The 20,107-nt window shown below is 37.8% G+C and overlaps 1 protein-coding gene and 2 long non-coding RNA genes across 3 annotated transcripts; 1 reads left to right on the top strand and 2 right to left on the bottom strand.

The window, feature by feature from the left end:
- Positions 1-4,367: 4,367 nt before the first annotated feature.
- Positions 4,368-4,932, bottom strand: LOC136263399 (uncharacterized). Its single transcript, XR_010704622.1, has 2 exons — positions 4,615-4,932; positions 4,368-4,562 (listed from the first exon to the last, which is right to left on the bottom strand). It is a non-coding gene; the product is annotated as an uncharacterized lncRNA (long non-coding RNA).
- A 4,476-nt stretch (positions 4,933-9,408) lies between these two features.
- Positions 9,409-14,930, bottom strand: LOC136264085 (uncharacterized). The gene is made up of 4 exons (XM_066058776.1): positions 14,368-14,930; positions 12,597-14,316; positions 12,091-12,275; positions 9,409-9,874 (listed from the first exon to the last, which is right to left on the bottom strand). Exons 1-4 carry the CDS (start codon positions 14,844-14,846, stop codon positions 9,598-9,600), a joined length of 2,661 nt encoding a protein of 886 aa, XP_065914848.1. The 5' UTR covers positions 14,847-14,930; the 3' UTR covers positions 9,409-9,597.
- A 1,091-nt stretch (positions 14,931-16,021) lies between these two features.
- LOC136263897 (uncharacterized) lies at positions 16,022-18,502 on the top strand. The gene is made up of 2 exons (XR_010704824.1): positions 16,022-16,445; positions 18,349-18,502. It is a non-coding gene; the product is annotated as an uncharacterized lncRNA (long non-coding RNA).
- Positions 18,503-20,107: the final 1,605 nt, after the last annotated feature.

The raw sequence follows: 20,107 nt of genomic DNA, 5'->3' as shown, positions 1-20,107 counted from the left end.
TGGGCGGTAGAAATGATTTAGTATCTGTATTTCATCAGACGGGTATTGGTAAAACCGGGAGGGGAAAGGGAGATTTCTTGGTAAAACCGGGACCGGGATATTTTTGCATTAGTCTAAAGATGGTTTATTGATGCAGAAGAGCACTCATGCAAGTAGTCTCCCCTCCTTTAAAACATGAGGATAATATTATTATTAGGTCAATGAAACTTGATTAGCAGTTACGCGTCACCGCCCGCATGCTTTTGATACACCCGCATGGAATTTCATTATTGGTATTTCAGATCGAAATATATATAATAATCTTGAATAATGCTTTACAGAATAATAATTCTGAGGGTCTACCAGTGACCTACACTGATAGCCTAGCATACATTGAAAAATAACTATACACTAACATTTACATACTTAGTTACAAGTGGTTAAAATTGTTAGATGCAGGATTCTTGGAACAACAGGAACAGGGACAAAGGTAATGGAAACAACAGAGTGAATTGTCAAAGTTAGCTAGGAAATGATTCCATAAAAATTTCTTCAATTTTTGTTTTATTACAGTTAGTGATTGTGTATGATCAATTATTGGCAAAGAGTTCCATAGTCTAGGTAGGCGAAAAAAATAGGAGTTCATAGCTGCATTGGTATGGGCTGTCTTGTGGTGTAGTTTGATTCCAGAAGATCTAGTAGAACCAGTATTGAAGCTGACATAGTTCAGGATATTGAACTTATCTGTAGGAGTTTTAAGTGATTTGATGAAAAAGAGGATGTCAGATATTCATAAATATACATCAATGGCAACATACCTAGTTGGGTCAATCTAGTCCTGTAGTCTGAAGTGTAATCAGAGAGTATGACTTTAGTAGCACGTCTTTGTACTTTCTCAATTAATTCTATGTCTTTCAACAAATAAGGTCTCCACAATGTGGAGCAGTATAGCAATTTAGATCTCACTAATGAAATGTATAGGGATTTTCTAGCCTGAGGACAATGCGAATCCTTGAATACTCTGCGTAGCAGTCCAAGTGACTTGTAGGCTTTAGAGGAAATCATTTCATAATGCTTTCTCCATGACAACGAGTTAGTGAAAATAATCCCTAGGTCTTTGTAACTGGGTGATTCATTGATTATATGGTCATTTATGATGTACTGAGAGTTGAATTTACAATGGAAGTTCATGAATACGAATTTAGAGAGGTTAAATGACAGATGATTGTTAATAGTCCAATTAAATAAAGAGTTGAGGTCTTCTTGAAGCTGCTGTATGTCTAGTATGGAAATGATTTGTCAAAAGCACTTTGTATCATCTGCAAATTCGAGTAGTTGAGATATGATGGTAGATGGCAGATCATTTATAAAGATCAAGAAAAGCAAAGGACCCAGAATGCTTCCCTGGGGAACACCAGAGATTACAGGTAGGAAATCTGACAGGCGGTTTTCAACAGAGATACACTGGGATCTGTTACTTAAATAGCTGTTAAACCAGTTCCATAGAGTGCCTGTGATTCCTGTGTTCCATAATTTAACCAATAATTCATTGTGTGGCACACTATCAAAGGCTTTCCTGATGTCAATGTAGATGGTGTCTATTTCTTCCCTCGAAGTGATTAGCTGATGAAAGTAGATGAGAAGTTGTTGTTGAGTTGAAGCGTTACTTTGAAAACCAAATTGATGCGGAGTGATGGAGGGAGCTATTGTATTTATCACTTTGTCATAAACTAATCTTTCTAGCACTTTAGAGATGACACAAAGGAGTGAAATTGGTCGATAGCTGGCAACAGAAGTTTTGTCTCCAGATTTGAACACAGGAATTATTTTGTGTGTTTTCCATTCAGAGGGTAAGTTTCTGCTACATAAGATACTCCAATAGAGCAGTCACTTTTACTCTAATAGAGCAATCAGCTATACTCTAATGGAAGAATCACTTGTTATAGATTAGTAAGGTATTTATGCAAGAGTAATCAATGTAGATCTCACTGTTTTTGGCAGAAATCTTCATGTTTGGGATATGTGTTGTGCTTTTGGAAAAAATGAATAATGATTAATAACCGCCTGCCTGCATCAAGTTTTCAAAATTCTGAGTGAGAAACTGGCAATCAAGTTTCATTGGCCTTATACGAACTTACAAAAGATCAAGATAGTCTAATAGAGCAATCAGCCGGCCACTCTATAGAGCAGTCTGTCTCTTAACAGTCTCATATTCTGTCTCTTAACTGCCACTAAATGCCAGTAGCTTGTTAATGTATTTTTAATATTAACAAGGTGAAAAGTCATAGTGCTTTCAAATTTAAAATCTTGCTGGATGGAAATCATACTCCCAAAATGTCACCCATATCATTGTCTTTCCTTTTGTAGCTGTACGCTTGATGTGATGACTTTCATTGCTATAAGTTTACCCAGACTCTTTGACCTGCTCCACTGATTTTATTCTACCAAGTGACTGTTGCTCTGGTTGTTTAGACAATTACTGGATTCAGATGGTGCGCGCACTTTCACAGTTAGCTATTGACAGTTTATAAATTCAATAAATGTTTGGAGTTTGTACAGCAAGAAATTTTCATTGTGGGTTAGCAATAAAAGTTTCTTAAATTATCAGACTGATGTGATTGATTGATTTATAAATTACCCTCTGAGTCTCTGACAATTGGCAACTACCATTCTTCCTTGTCAGAGCAACAAACAATACAGACAAAATTAATGAACATATAGCTAGCTAACAAGTACAAAACTTAACACACACATACAAAACAATTATACGTGGATACAAATGCAACAATTAACTTAAGGCAAATTATAAAAATGATTGAACAAATACACACAAAAAAATATTTTAAAAAACCAGCAAGAACAGATACAACAGAGATTGGTATGAAGTTGCCAGGATTGTCCAAATCATCATGCACCTTTATGAACTGGAGTATATGTGATCATGAGCACTTCCTGTCTGAAGGAACAACTCCACTCTGCAATGAACGTGAACAGTATAAGGTAGCCAATAGAGCAGCCTATTTCTTTCAGGAACCTAACGCCATCTGGACCTGTGACCTTCCTAGGGCAAGTCACTTTGTAAAAGTAACTAGTTACATATTACATATTACTTGCAACTGAACTATTTAGTTACAGTTACATATTACCCATAAAATAAAGTACGTATTATTGTATATAAGTTTTTTCTATGTAGTTGCAAATTTGTTAAATTCTTTTTGTACAGATCAGGCTTTACAGGCTCCTTGAGCCTTCTTTACCTGTAATACTAATACTAATACTAGTCTTCAGCTTACAACTAGGCCCTGGCATAGCTGTAAGCTGACCCTAACCCTAATGAACGTGAACAGTATAAGGTAGCCAATAGAGCAGCCTATTTCTTTCAGGAACCTAACGCCATCTGGACCTGTGGACTTCCTAGGGCAAGTTACTTTGTAAAAGTATAACTAGTTACATATTACATATTACTTGCAACTGAACTATTTAGTTACAGTTACATATTACCCATAAAATAAAGTAACTGTAATAATATTACATATTATATTACTTTGTGTCCACAGCCTTAAGCTGTCATGTGTGAAACTACCACCTTATCACGTTACATGATTGCGTTGTTGGACAATATGCAAATCTTGGTTATAAGTAAGAAGCTGGTGAATAAGCTTCATTCAGTAGGCCTCGTTACTTCGTTGTGGCTAGGCGTTACTCAGAGGATAACTAACGAGACTAGTAACTTCGTTACTTGTAGTAATAATATTACGTAATAGTAGACTCGTTCTATACAGTAACTATATTACTTATGTAACGCGTTACATTTGTAAGTTAAGTAACTTGCGTTATATTTCAGTATCTGTTTTAAGGGTGCTAGCGCCTTTTTGAAGCCACACAAATGCTGTTGTTTTTACTTTTGATACAGGCAAAAAGGAAGCTACAGAAATCTAAACTACTGCTTCGAAGATTGACCTAACTTTCTACTATACAGAGACCAAAGTATAAGATTGTACCTTGTTTCATTCACGCGCTATAGTCCCTCAAAGTCAACCCATACATTTTTCTTATTCCGAGATACTGGCTGCTTGCACAGGCATCAAATTCGCTGTGAAGGTTCTTCAACAAACTTGTGGAAACTTAGCGCAGGGATTTGTCTTTGCACTTCTTCTTTCTTGAGTTATAAAACAAAGAGTGAGTGCCCGCGAGCGAACTTCGACTTCCGGGCCTTGTAACTCCGTGCTGGATCACAACAATTATAATTCCATGCGCTAAAAGTTTACAAATTTATCACTGATGGTCCACCAAAAGTTTGGTAAAGATCCGACTATCGTGTATTCCAGAATATCGCCTTTTACAATGCAGTGTAGAACATGCGCACGCCGACCAGTTATTACTACAAATTCCAATAAACCACAAATGCCAATTTTATCAAATAACCAGTTATAAATGAAGTTCTAAACAAAATAAAAGCTCTTGTTCCTTTTCTTTACACACTGGGACACCTTCCTGTTGCTTGTGGAGTCGCCAAGCCTGCTCTTCGATAGGTAACGCCTCGTAACGCACCGTCAGTGTCTTGTTATGTGTGATAAATCCAGCTGGAACATCGTCACTACCTAAGAACAGGTGTACAATACAAATATAACTTACCAGCGTACACTATCACTCGAGAAAACGCAGGAAGAACGTGTGTTGGCTACAAATCAGCTTGTGTCTCGGCTTGTGTTCGCACGTATATTCAAAACTAGCAGTAACTTTCAGGCTAATTCACTCTATTTTCACTCTTGGACACCCAGACGATCATTTTCGTGATGGTTTTCAAACGAAACAGGCTGTTTCTTGGCCAATTCCTTTGGCGCAAAACACAGTCGCCTAACACGGATACTTTGAGTATGCCAATTATGATGTAACAGCCGCATGTGGTTATGTGGGTTGTCCCTTGAATGGCTTCAAAAACCCGCTAGCACCCTTAATAGCGTAATTCGTTATATTACTTTGTTACCACAAAAGTAATAATATTATGTAATGCGTTACATAAGTAAAACGCGTTACTCCCAACACTGCCTAGGATCCAGAGAGTTCAGATGAAAGAAGACCAAAGATTCATGCGGAAATCTCAGCAAAAGTGAATGGATTTATTAGTGTCACATGAAGAAGCATGGTATTGCAAAGTTGTCAGCTAGCAGATTGATGTGATGAAGTGACACATTACTGAATCATTCAATGCTGCTTTTTTGGTATCAATTCTTCCAATTATGTTTATATAATTATTACATGGCATATAGGAATGGAAATTTGTCCTAAAAGTCATGGTAGCTACACCAAGCCAATTAAGATAGATCATTTTCAGTCATCAGTGTTGCAGAGCAAGAATTGTCCACAGAAAGCTTCTTATGATGTAGTCATGCATATATAAAAGAGATTTCTGATAGTTATGTTCTTGGTCCTTTCCTTAAATAAAATGACATGAATCATTGTCTATATACATGCATTGGCCATATCTCTGGAATGCTTCAAGGTATCAAGTTAATATTTAACACAACATATAGATAAATATTCAGTGCCTTTTATTTTAGCTACAAAAGAGAAAAATTGACCATTGAGCCAAATTGAAAAAGGATGCATGCACCTAAAAAATCATGAATAGTGAATATTGTGGCAAATAGTGAACTTCACTACAAATTCTTAGTAATGCTCACTATTGGTGATCGTTCTCTTCCTAGCAATTATAGGCCTGTTTCATTAACATGTATCTGTTCAAAACTGTTAGAGCACATCGTTTATTCACATAAATATAATCTTCTGTGTGATCAACAACATGGGTTTAGACAAGGTCGCTCATGTGAAACTCAGCTACTATTGACAATCAATGACTTTGCCGAAAGTTTAAATAACAATGATCAAACCGATGTCGTACTACTAGATTTTTCAAAGGCATTCGACAAAGTGTCCCATCAACACCTGTTCCATAAACTCCACCATTACGGTATCCGAGGTAATTTACTTGACTGGATTAAAGACTTTGTACTGCAGAGATCTCAGTGTGTGGTGGTTGAAGGTCAACAGAGCCACTTAACAGCAGTTACCTCTGGTGTTCCTCAAGGTACTGTCCTTGCTCCACTTTTGTTTCTCTGTTTCATAAATGATTTACCAAATAACATATCATCCAAAATCAAGTTATACGCTGACGATGTATTACTTTATGCCACCATTCGCACAGAACAGGACTGCAATCAGTTGCAGAAGGATTTAGATGTACTGGGAAAATGGGCAGACAATTGGAAAATGGTGTTTAACCCACAAAAAATGCGAATTTCTTAGGATAGCTAACAAGAAACACACAATACTAGCTCAGTATAATGTTCAAAATAAACCAATCAAGGAAGTCAACCATGCCAAATACTTGGGTGTAACAATAAGCCAAAATCTATCCTGGTCAGAACACATAAAACAAATAACTTCCAAGGCTAACAGAACTAAAGGTTTTCTTCAGCGTAACCTCCACAATTGTACACCAACAATTAAGGACAGGTTGTACAAAGCAATGGTTAAGCCAATTATAGAGTATGCAGCTGTTGTCTGGGCACCTCATACTAAGAGGGATATTGATATGATTGAGAGAACACAACGACAAGCAGCTAGATTTGTGACCAGCAACTACTCCCGTTACGCTAGTGTCACGCAAATGCTTACAGACCTTAATTGGCCTACACTTGCACGATGCAGAGATGAACTGAAAGCCATAATGATGTTTAAAATAATTAACCACCTTGTTGACATCCCAGTAAATCCGTTTCTGACACCCATATCCACTGTACATAGTACCAGAGGTCATAATATGAGATTTATGCAACCAATGACACGGATTGATTCTTATATGTACTCCTTTTTCCCTTCGGCAATCAAAATCTGGAATGATCTACCCCAAAATGTGATTGACTCCAATGATATTGATCAGTTCAAACAAAAACTAGCAATTATTTAATTTGTATACTTGTATGTATGTTGTGACCTGTGCACTATACTCTAATAGAGGTCTGCACAGTATTACCAATAATAATAATAATAATAATAATATTTGCCATGGTAGCTATTTACTACTCATTTTTACTGTTTGGTTTTCCAAAGTTGGGTCACATTAATGATGTCAATTCATCAGGATGGATTCTCATTTTGAGTTCTGTCCCCATGCACAGTCCCTGAAGTGATGCATGCCGATGTAAACACTATCAAACAGTACGATAGTACTGTTTAAGTAGGGATCGGGGTGGATTTGGCGCGCGCCTCAAATTTCGATCCCTCAAAAATTATCCTAGAAATATCTCACACAGCAAATAAACCTTTTACTAAAGAGTCTTCAAGTTTCTAACTTTATTTCTAGCGTTATATATCAGGAAACGACTAGAAAAGTGCTGGAATTTTATTTCTAAAAAATTGCTAAAACAGAAATTTTCGTCTGCCTGCCAGCCTGACCACATTCGCAAGGCTACAGGCCAAACGAAGCAGCGAAGGATCACCATTCTTTGCCACAATATTTAACTCGCTGCTGGGATGTGCCTTTTCGGGTTCCAACGAGTGTCTGCCTTCTGCGCTTTGCCTTTCCTTTTATCTTCAATTACGGATCGTCTTCTTCTTTTCCAGTCACGGAGGCGTTATCGACACTTTCCTTAGAGCAGCCGTATTCGGACGCCACAAAACTAATAACGGATTCCGTACTGTAAGGGCAAGTAGATGCCTGTATAGCAACACTTGCAAAGCGATCAAACAGCCTAGTGAAGTAAGAACACACTGCCACGCCCTTATCAATCAGAGCGCGCGCTCGTACTTAACGATCAGTGGACCACGCCCACTATTAATGGTCCAGCTGTAACTATTTGTAGAAAAAAGGAGATAGAAACCCTGCATGCCTTTCAATTTAGTAATTGAGCAGCTTGCATAAAGCAAGCAGCAAGATCGAGATACTCTAATAGAGCAGTCAGTGCCAAAGATCAATAATAGCTATATACCTATACCAAAAAAAGTTAACAAACTAGTGAATTTAAAAATTGTTAATTTAGAAATGGAAGTAGGGATCAAGCGATAAAAACTACTGAAACAAGTGATTTGAATGATGGCAACTATTACAACATAGCTTTGTGGGGAAATCCCTACTTTGGCATTGAACATATATGGTGACGTGGTGAGATGCCAATGTAAGGATTTCCCCACAAAGCTATGTTGTAATAGTTGCCATCATTCAAATCACTTGTTTCAGTAGTTTTTATCGCTTGATCCCTACTTCCATTTCTAAATTAACAATTTTTAAATTCACTAGTATTCTATAAGTCCAATCCATTAGTGTTGGAGGTCAGACTCACTATTGTCCTTCTCATGCTATGGCTTGTTCCACTGATTTAATGGTGGTAGCTATACTGTATTAAATTTTAATGCATTAGCCTGGCAACATCTTAACCCCCAACACTAATGGATTGGACTTATAGAATAATATAGTGTTTACATCGGCATGCATCACTTCAGGGACTGTGCATGGGGACAGAACTCAAAATCAGAATTTTTCCCAAAGATAAATTTTGATTTAGTAGAACAATTAAGTATAGCAAAGCATGAGGTGGAGCAGGTCAAATACAGGCAATCCTGGTTTAAAAACTATCTAAAATGGAGGGAAACTTAGCTGTTGGCTACTTCTTCAGTGGATGATCTGGAAGGTAAGAAATTGCTGTAAAACGTGCAAAAATTTAGTATGCGTAGTTACCACCACTGGCCAGCTACAACACTCTGAATCTCGATACTTTTATATTGGGCGATAAGACCGGTTTTCCCAGAGACAGTCACATATGGTGGCTGGAATTGCCAGGCCAGGCTGATACTTCTGTGTTGTCTCCAGTCACTGTACATCATGATGTGGAGAGGGATATTGTAGACTTGTGGAACTTGGGAAGTAGCTATCATTAATAATGACAGGAAGTTGTATGCTGAGTTGTCTGGGCAGTTAGCAAACGCAGATAAGATGTTTGGGTGCCAATCCGTCAGTCCATCTTTGTTGATAAGTCGTCAGTTGGTGCTCACAGACGTGTTTATCTTTCTACTGTTGTGGCCACCTTGTTGTATGGGAGTGACACTTGGGTTGTGAAAGCAGGAGACTAGATCTAGAAGTGTTTCACAATCATTGTGTAAAGAGGATTTTGGAGGTTTTCTTGACAACAGTGGTGGGAACACCTTTCTTCTGAACATTTAGCTGTGGATTTTGGGATGACTGATGGGGTTGGTAAGTTACTGGTGCAGCATCGTCTGTGCTGGTTAGGTCATATGGCAAGGATGAGTGATGATCACCTACCCAAGCAGGTGCTATTTAGCATAGATACATGTAACCATATCAAGGTGCTATAGATGTGTGTAGCTGTGGTGACATGCTGAACCATGAGTATTGAGAGAATCGGCTCACTATTGTACAGCTATGTAGTATATGAATGATTTATTTCGTATACAAAAACTGCACGTGCATGCAAAGTTTATTGTGTATAGAGATTCATACATAACTAAAAGAGTCGAACATTATGTCCCTGACACTGAAACAGTTGGTGTGTGTGCATTAGTCACAGATAATAATAATAATGGTTTCTTATACTTCTCTTCTCAAGCATTAAATGTGAAAGAAACTTCATCAATGTTAATATCAACAACACACAGTTGTTGATATGGCTTGTACCAAGCTGTAGAGAAACGCAGAATACATTGCAACTGAATGTCATGAAGAGATTTTAAGATATTTCGAATTCTACGTCTACTGAATCTTTTTGACTTGCTTCTGCCAGTTAGTGGATAAAGAATGAATTTAAACTTGCCACTGCCTTGTTCAAAACTTGTAAACTCAACTAAGTTTGGAGTCAACTTGTAAGGCAAAAAGATGGACCTAAAAACAACACACACAGTAGTTAAGCACAAAACTATAATCTATAGTAAAACCATTATCAATAAATAAGTGAGTGCAAGTATGCTAGATAATAGAGGTGTACTGATAATTGGATCAGTTGGGTACCAATGTGACGTTTTCAACCATTATCGGTAATCAACACAAAATTTAGCACTCAAAGAATCAATATTGCAATACCGATAGTTATATTAGTACTATTATTTGCAGTATTAAAAGCATCCTTCTCTCACTACAAACAAATAGAAAGCCTCTTTATTACCTATGTTATAAAGCACTACATTGTGAGAAGCCATATCTCACCATACAAGTGTCTGAAGTGTGTCTAAGTTTTGTCGAATACTCTTATCCAGGTTTTCTGAAAACAGTAACCATTACACTTTAAGAATAAAGAAACATACCACAAGATAAATTAAATGATCTGCCTGCAGGAGGGGATCCAGAATTATAAAGGGGGGGAGTTTCATTCTGGAACATGGTGATCGCAGCTCCAGCCATCTAGCCACCCAATATTTATTTAATAGTAAATAATTACTCTCCAGCAATGAATGTTTCACTATTAAATCTTACCACAATTTAAGCCTTTAGAAATACAACTAGCTTTATAGCATAATTAAAACGATAATTATTTTTAGAGGCACTTATTGTGTATGAAAATGCTGTTCAAGTGATTTTGCAGTAAAGAAAGGTAACATGAGTGTTTTGTTACTATAAGTGTTTGCAATAAGTATTTCTTTACTGATCAGCTCATTATGTTACAACGAACTTGAGAAATAAATGGCAGCAGCTCATGAAACTATAGCTATTAAGACTCTTTCAAAAAGTGGGTTCCATGGAACCCCTTGAACCCCCTAGCCAGAGGTATAGCCAGAACCAGGCCCAGACATCAATAATTTAAATATTAAGATTGAAATACTCTAATAGAACAGTCACTCTAATACAGCAGTCAGGCAAATATTTAGCAATAGTAACTACTCTAATAAACTGTGTCCTACAATCAATTTCAGAGGGTATAATGTCCTAGGCAGCATATATACTTACACATTTCCTGGGGGCATGCCCCAAACTCCCTTAGGTTGGCATATTTTGCATGCCATAGTTTGCTTTCCCTATGCTCACTAGCTACAATGTCATTTAGCTAGGCCCTGGTATGACCAAAAGTCTGGCTACACCCTGGGCTTTACCTACCAGCCATATTGATACCTCAAGTAATCTGGACAAGACTTTGAAGGGGTGTGTATTAAACATTTTGTGGTGCCTGTAACTGTCTGCATAGTGCAATAGAGGCCACAGGTAATCAGCTAGCTATGCTTTATAGTTAAACATTATACCACTTCTGTTGAACAAAAAAAGTCTTATCGGTATATCTCTACTAGATAATGCACATACCCTTACAGTATAAGCTATATTTCCTTGTTGTTTTTATAAATGTATACAGTCCAAGAAGACACAAAATCAGCAGATTGCGACACTATTCAAACTCATTGGGCAATAGGTGTGCTCGGATAACAGAAAAGTTCAGATAAACAAACCTCATACATTTTGTAATGGACTGGCATGGGGTGCCCCATTACGACACAAGGACTATTTTTATTACCGTGTCTCTACTAAAAAACTACATACATGTGTACACATACACACTAATATACATTATCCAGTTCACAACTCTGTTACAATTTATATACAGAACTCAGGTTAAAATACTCTAACAGAACATACACATAATTTTATGCAAAATACTCTAATAGAACAGTCACTTCCACCGGGCACATGATTTTTGCCTACTTTTTTAAACTTCCATCACTCATAACATTTTGATAACAAACTATTTGGATTATTAATGGCTGGATGATGGAGGGACCACTGTATACAGTACTACCATACTGTGAGATAGACAAGAAGCTACTATTCAACATTGCTCAAATGAGTCCACTAACATAGATGTTTTAAATTTGGAGTGGGAAATCTAGATAAGTTTCATCACTATTTTCTCAACAGAGTGCAACATCCATTACTCCAAAACAAAAACTTTAAGGATATTCAAGTTTGTGGTACATTTAAAGCTTAAAACAGTAGAATGACCATGAAAATTCTCAGATCCACCATTACACAAAAGACTGTAGGTTTAATTGTTCGCAAAATATGCAATTCTATAGTCAACTGTCCCTGTGTCATTGCAATACAATATAATCATTCACCTGGTAAGGGTAATTAGCAATGATCCGTAAGCTTTCTCAAGTTTTCTCCAGAATGCATGACCTTCAATGTCAAGCTGTAGATAAGATGGCTTCTGCATTTCTTTTGGCTTAGTTCCAACAACAGTAATTACAAAACCACAGTGGTTGTATTCTTCTCCACTGATTTCAATTGTAAAGGAATTAATCTGCATCAAATTAAAACTGCATGATAATTACCATTAACAGACCTCAGCATTACAGTATATTACAGAGTTGTACTTGTGAAGAATAACTTATGATAACAAGAACAGAGAGCTTCGAGCAATCTATTAATCATAAATGAAAGAGAAGTTTCAAAATTGGTATATTAAACATTTCAGGAAAAAAACTGACAATGGTACTGTTGACAGGCACACCACATAGAAGTATTGAATGTACACAGACAAAACAGACACACAGTCTACGCACTGCTCACACTCTGTTGCAACAATATTATGCATGCTTTTGTTATGTAGCTACATGCATACCTTCACTTTTCCCACTGACTGTTTATCAAAGGATTCCAGTATGGTTGTTATTGCATACAGCAACATCAGCAATACAATAATTGTTATAGTGAGGCCAACTAACACTGGACTAGAAAGTTTAGCAAAACCACTCACTGCAGCTGACGACCAAAACATATAATCATAAACTACATTAAGAGCAGTACTGGACTGCTGAGGTGATATCTTGTAATGGTCTACAAATTCCCAATGTGTGCAATCACTTAGTAAAAGATGAATGATCACTGGAGTTACTTGATTAAAAGTGTCATTAATGAACATTTCGTACTGTTGATACTGCACAGCCAGAAATATTACCCCTAATCCCAAGACCACAAGAACAATTGGGAACATTAACGAATTCTGGAACACTCTGTATGCTAACCATGTTAGATAGAAGAATATGTATAGCACGCATATTGTGAGGAGTGATTTTGACTGGAATGGAATAGACAGCAGTACCAGAATTAGCACTACAATTACACCTTGATGGCGATATTTATCATAAAGTGAGTACAATAACATTGCACATAAAATGCAGCAGGTATAGTAAATCAATGGTGACTGAAGCACAGAACAAAATGCAATACCAAAAACTGTAGCTCCTATCAACAGTAAGAGCAGTGACAAAGGTGGATCTGAGCGATATATATGCCTTCGTAACACTTGGAAAATAACAGTAGGAATACCAACTAATCCAGCAACAACAAATAATCCTCCTTGCAGTAACAATAATAACAGAGAAAGGAATATACTCATCAGGAATCGGTAGCAGAAGAAGTAGCGATTATGTGAGAAGAGAGGTATGTGTAGATGAAAGCAGGCTATACCAATAGAACAAACAAAAGCAAATAAATGTCTCAAATCAAGTGATACAAACCAAATTTCCATGATAAATGGATGGAATAGTTTAGCTAAGCTAATCAGATACCCAAGGTTTGTGAACAATTGTATTAGAAAATACACTTCACCACTACTGTAAAATTTAGTAGCATTAATGTTGAAGGCCACAATACCAACTAAGGCACTGATAACTTGTAATGGAGCAGCACTCTTCAAGGATTGTGATATTAATGCACTAGCTAGTACAGCTTTTAGCATCCAAAGATATTGTGACTTTGAACTTTTGATGTAAAGAATCCCACTTGTGGACAAGCACATTCCAATGACACCAAACCATTGAAAGGTCATTCTGTCAAGTTCAGAACCTATTAAAACCAAACAAGCATTCACTACCAGTTGAATTGAGTGGAGTAACTCTTGATTTGGGAATTCAAGCATAAGAGAAAACCAGAATGGAATTATGCCAAAAATGTATAGCCAGAATCCAAAGTCAGGATGGCTTCCTAGAGTTAGCTCTGCTCCAAATCCAGCTATGATTGTCACCAAACCAAACAACAAAGAAACCCAACGTCTAGTTTGAAACAAATTATTGGTATACTGGGGGAGTAAAGGAGCTAAATCCATTGAGAGGAACCATAAACTAAAAGATACTGGAGCAAGCAAAAACGGAAATCGAACAAATCGAATGTACATCATTCCAACAACTACTGTAGCAATTTCCATTACTACCCAACCAGGACGAATATATTCCCTAAACTCTTGAAACACTCCTGGATCCTGTCCTTTAGGCCACCAACCAAGTCCTCTCTCAAGACTGTAAACCGCAAATGGAACTAGTGACACACTGATACAGCACAGCCTATAAAAATATCCCATTATACACAAGTTAACATTGTTATATTCAACTCACAGCCCTCCAGCCATTTCGTACTCTTCTTCATTCCAAAACATTATGCCAACACCACCTGCACAAGCTGACATGGAGCCTATTATAGCACACAAACTAATTCCAGACAGTTTCTCCCATGCCAATGTCATGAACAATGTTGAGGCTCCCATTACAAGAAGCCCACCTCCAAAGTAGAGAACGTTCAATAGAGTCAAACGGTTGTATAGCCTCATAAATATTCCTGGCTTAGTAACGGGTGTATCACTTGGAATTTCTGTAGGTAGGCCTACTCCATCGTCTAAAAGCAAACCCAATCTGATAGCTAAATCCTGCAGCTGTACAAACTGTTCCTTTGATATTATTCCATCCGTTTGTGCAATCCGTAGGTACTCCTTCAGTGAAGTTCGAGGTGAAGTTTCCGCGTGGGTTTCCAAGTCATTCTGGGCGATACTTGCAGCACTTAGTGTAAGCAAAGTAAACAATAAAACAAATGGTGCCATACAGGAATTGGATCTGTCTATATATCAGCGTTGTTTAAGTTGGTTCGCCCCACTCAATCTCTTGCCGTCAACTCCCACTGGTGATGGTAGATATCACGAGACCAGTATAGCCACACCCATAGCTATGTGGTCGCGTGAGTCCAAAGACGCATCACATTAAGTAGGAGTGTACTGTTCATGCCTTTTACATCAATAATGATGATTCTTCTCGTAGGTCTACATTATAAAGTGAACTATGAAACATCATGCATGCATGCATGAAAGCTAAAATGGCTACAGCTTCTGGGGAAATTCTTTGCTCTGTTCAGCCCCCTCACATTAACAGCTTCCTCCACCACTAGCCACAGCGATGATTTATTGTTTTCAACAGTAGCTCTTGTCATGTCACAGATTCTATAAAGCAACTGATACTGGTTAATAGTCAGACTGCATATGATACCAGTGACAGCTACTTGCATAACGATGCTAAGATAAGATGGACCCTGTGCCAGATGGATCATGATAATTATGGCTTTTATACAGAACCACATAATAAAACGATCAGCCATCATTCAGTGACTCAAACCTTACACAAACCACTGCAGAATAATTTTCATTATCAGCTTAAGACTCAATGCACCTCCATCAGTTCCATTATTCTATTATCGTAGTAACTTATGATACTTCTATATATGTAGGCCATACTGACAGCAATGGGGAACAAAACTAGAAGCTGATAATTAATGGTTATTACCATAATTGGAATTCGGTTGTTACCGTTGCAATAATATGAATCAACGTTGAAACCGGGTCACTACTGCTGACCCGGATGTGACCCGGATTGACCCGGATTAATTAGAGCCGAGACGTGTTTCGGCTAGTCTCGAGCGAGCGAACGAGTCTACATTTTGAGCGTTCGATTCGTGTTGAGTAAATATTGCAACTTCAGGCTAGCTGTAGGTTGAAGACCAAAAAAAAAAAAAAGGGGGCCTTCACCTACTGACAATAGCTACCCCTTACCATCGATATACTCTCAGTTTCGTGCTACATACTACACTTACTAACAAATGGGCGTGGCTGAGCGTATGTTGGTAATGCGATAAGTGGGCGTGGCTCACGAAAGAGCTACGCGATAGCGTTTATAAGTTTCCATGTCGTCAAACGAATAATTTTGTTTCTCACGTGATCCAATCCGGGTCAGACCCGGATAAATTGTAAACCGGGTCAGACCCGGATAAATTGTAAACCGGGTCAAACGCGGATGATCCGGAGAAAATGTGACCCGGATGACCCGACCCGGGCGAATTTTTTTTTTGGGCACACTTTGGACTTAGAAAATTTTCACGAAATATTTTTTTCAGGATAATGTTGTGTACGTATCCTGGATACTGACATGTTGAAGCCGACTAGTTAGCAGGGCCAACAACGTCGTGTTCTCCGCCAGGCTGGCAGCCGCTAGAAAAGAAGGGCGAAAAAATTGAGCCAGTTTAGAAGAATTTCCTCCTGCCGTTTTTTCAGAAGGACTGTTCTTACTTTGTTTCTCTCACTGGCTGCCTCATCACTATGAACTGATTTGTCAGTGGCGTCTTGCATTACCTGGCAGCACAGAGCTATTCACAGGTTGGTGAAACTGATTATGTGAGTGTGAAGCAGCTTGTGTTTTATTCTTGACACCACTGTGTGTGTGTGTCTCGTTTTTGTGCTATGTATTAAACTGTTTGTATCTCCTGCAAGGAAGAACAACTTAAGCCGATTGCATTGAGGTTAAACAATAAATCAAGTGTGTGTGTGTGTGTGTGTGTGTGTGTGTGTGTGTGTGTGTGTGTGTGTGTGTGTGTGTGTGTGTCACTATAGGTGTTATGAATTTTCTCATGGAAGAACGGCTCTATCGAATGTGTTGAGTTTAAATTTTTTTTTTAAAATCTGACATTAGATAACTTGTTTGTTTTTATCTGTTGTACCAGTTATAAATGGTCACTACCTATTTGTGGTTCTGTAAAACCATCTACGACTGTGCAGATGGTCCTACTGAGTATTGGAACTATAATATGTTGCTGAACGTCAGTTGTGATTTTTGTCATCTTATTAGTATTACCAAATTCTACTTTCTCAGAAAGAAATATGAAAAATTATTTGCTATTCTATTGTAGTAACAATTAAGTGACTGATATTAAGTGTAGTGACAATAAGTCCCAATAGAAAATAACATTTCGCTACTTAGAGATGTTCCTTGCCCTATAGAGATGCTACTGTTATATACGTTAACAGTGGCAGATCTAGATGGGTTTTTGGGGTTTCGACAGAAACCCCCTTTTATCTAAATACATAAACATTGTTGTACTGACAATTTGTCATATCAAACAACTATATACCACTGTATTTCAGTAGCATGCATGCTGCTGCACTTACCTGACACCATTTATGCACTTGTCAATTTCATGCCCCACCCCCGGGGCATCCCCACACCCCAGGTGGGGATTTGACATTGCTTCTTGTCCCCACCCCTGGGGAAATTGACAGTTGTCCAATTCACTGACCGATTTTCGGTAGTTGCATTTCTAAACAATAAAATCGCACTTGCTATAATTTTACTAGCTACAGGGCAGGTTTATTACTAGTCGCATGCATGAAATATGAGCTTAGTCATCCTTGAGGTGTTGTCAAATCCCCTACTATGGGGGTGGGGATTTGACAGCCGATTTTGCCCCAGTAGTGGGGAATTTGACACCACGATTGGTCAAATCCCCTGTATTCCCCCACCCACCCCGGGGGTGGGGGGGTGGGGCATGAAATTGACAAGTGCATTATAGCTATTAAACCCTCAGCAACACTTCACTTTTCATCTCCCACTGCATTAAATCGATCGAGATACTCTAATAGAGCAGTCAAGTAACTTCTCTAATAGAGCAATCAAGTGGCTACTCTAATAGACCAATCAAAGTTACAGCTTATAGTCACCATCTTTTCTCTATAGTTAGTTTTTATTTATTTTTATTTACAGTTTTAAAGCATTGGATTTATTGTAGCTAATTGCTAACTAAAAGTAGCCTAAAATCCGATCTCAGAGCTTCTAAAATCTCAAAATTTTCTGGAGAAGTGTCATCAGATGCCTTATTCAGCTATACCAACTTTCAGAAACCCCCTTTTAAAAATCTTAGATCCGCCACTGGTTAATTCACCTATCAATGTATTACCCTACTATCCTGCCCTTGGGCATATATGGGGATTTCAAACAGCTGAATGTCAAATGACCCATAGAAGGGCAAACCTATTGTGTCAAATCCTCACTTATCCACACAGAGATATGACAAGTTACAAGAAAAAGTATACTTGTGTGCTTAATGAATGTTTATCAAAATTAATGCCCTATAGCGCGGCAACAGTTTTGTGTCAATTCTCCCTGTAAATACATTGATAGGTGTATTATAGATATTTTAATTTTCATCACCACTTTATTATGTGGTAACGTGGTCATGATTTTGTGTGATGTTGTGTGTATTGGGTATGATGTTCTTATTTGTAGGTGGAAACTCAGATATTGCAAGCAACTGGCTAGGGAATTCAACGTCTAATGAGGTAACCTAACACACTACAGAATGCCAAGAAATGCTTATTGGATCGAAGTCATCTCATCTTTATGCAATCACTGTGAGAATAAGGACTCATTGTTCCAACTAGTCTCCATGCCAGACGGTTTGTGTGGGGGTGGCAAATAAGCTTCTAGTCACTGTTGCACACATTCTGTGACCACTGTGGAATGTTGGCAGAGCCAATCAGATTGCCTTGCGGGCTCTATAAAACAAACACCAATTATTCAAATTCTTACTGTAATAAAGGACTGAAGTTTAACAATGCCATAGGCTTAGGATATTTGTTCCCCTTGTACAGAGCTCTTATAATCATTGGATTTGTGAAGTAGTGGAATTGTCGAGGAAGACCTTCAGCAATGTTTCAAATACATCATGACATTACCAGTACAATTTTCGCCTCAGCTTTCTCAGACGTGACTGGCATGATTCATCCTTGCCACAAAATTCGCCTCAGCTTGCTCAGACGTGACTGGCACGATTCATCCTTGCCACAAAATTTACCTCAGCTTGCTCAGACGTGACTGGCACGATTCATCCTTGCCACAAAACAATAGCGTGATGTAATCTAATTGCATGTCAGTTTATTCATGGAAAGTGTATATACAACAGTGATCAGACTGTTTATTTCTCGCCCCCACACAAACTGTCTGGCATGTGAGACTAGTTAGGTACCTATATACAAATGTTGTACTTTTGCTGCATATTCAAGTTTTTTGTTATTCAGACAAAATAATTGTTAAATCTGCAATAATGGGTAAATATGTGGGAAACAGAAAAGAAACTCACTGTAGTTTCTAATAACTATGTTACATACTGTGCAGGAATTGTGATCCACAGATGTGATTACTGTTAACCATTTAATTGAGTGACTGACAGTCTACTTGCTGGCTAATGTAGTACATAGTTCTACGTATATGACTCAACCATACAGTTAAGGTACATCTTTTTTATAAAGGACAAAAATTACCAATCTTTAAGAGGTTTCATTGTATATAGACAAATTTGTAAATTCTCAGTGCTATCTCTTATACAGGTTATTGTACAGGAACATTTCTAATATTATTGGTAATTAGAACTGCTCCCGTACAGTATGAGTCAAGCATATGTTGAATGACCTAGTGTATGTATGGTATAATTATGTACATATATATAAACTCATCTATTGGAACCACTATGTAACGAACCACTACGTACGTATGTAACGAACAGTTTGAGACCAACTGATGAAATCTTACTGAGAGTTTGTCCTTTAAATTGTATTCTATAGGAACCACAGAAATTTTTCTTTATAGTGGAGGGTACTTTAAGAGAGGTTCTACAGTTAGATAATCCATCAATGCTTTTTAAATTCAGGATTAAGAGTTACATGGTGCAAGTCAAGGTTGTCGACCAACAGGAAGAATTGTACGCAAAAGAAAATGAACAAGTAGCTACAGGTATCAAAACACACATACTCAATGATCAATAAGTGGGTGTGGTTCCATGGTAGTCTACAGGCTCCCATAAACAGGCATAGCACTTTTCTTGATGCCATGCAAACTTGTTGCGTACAACAACACAAACCCAATAAGTGGGCATAATACCATAGAGGATGTGGGTGTGGCTCCATATATCACTTAAGACACCAAAAACATTCTCAAATGGTGCATGAGTACAGCTCCACATTAAGTCCCTTGAAATGCAACCCAAATG

This window comes from Dysidea avara, chromosome 8, assembly GCF_963678975.1.
Source record: "Dysidea avara chromosome 8, odDysAvar1.4, whole genome shotgun sequence".
NCBI lineage: Eukaryota > Metazoa > Porifera > Demospongiae > Dictyoceratida > Dysideidae > Dysidea > Dysidea avara.
The sequence above is the reverse complement of the archived record's forward strand: the minus strand, read 5'-3'. Positions and strand labels throughout refer to the sequence as shown.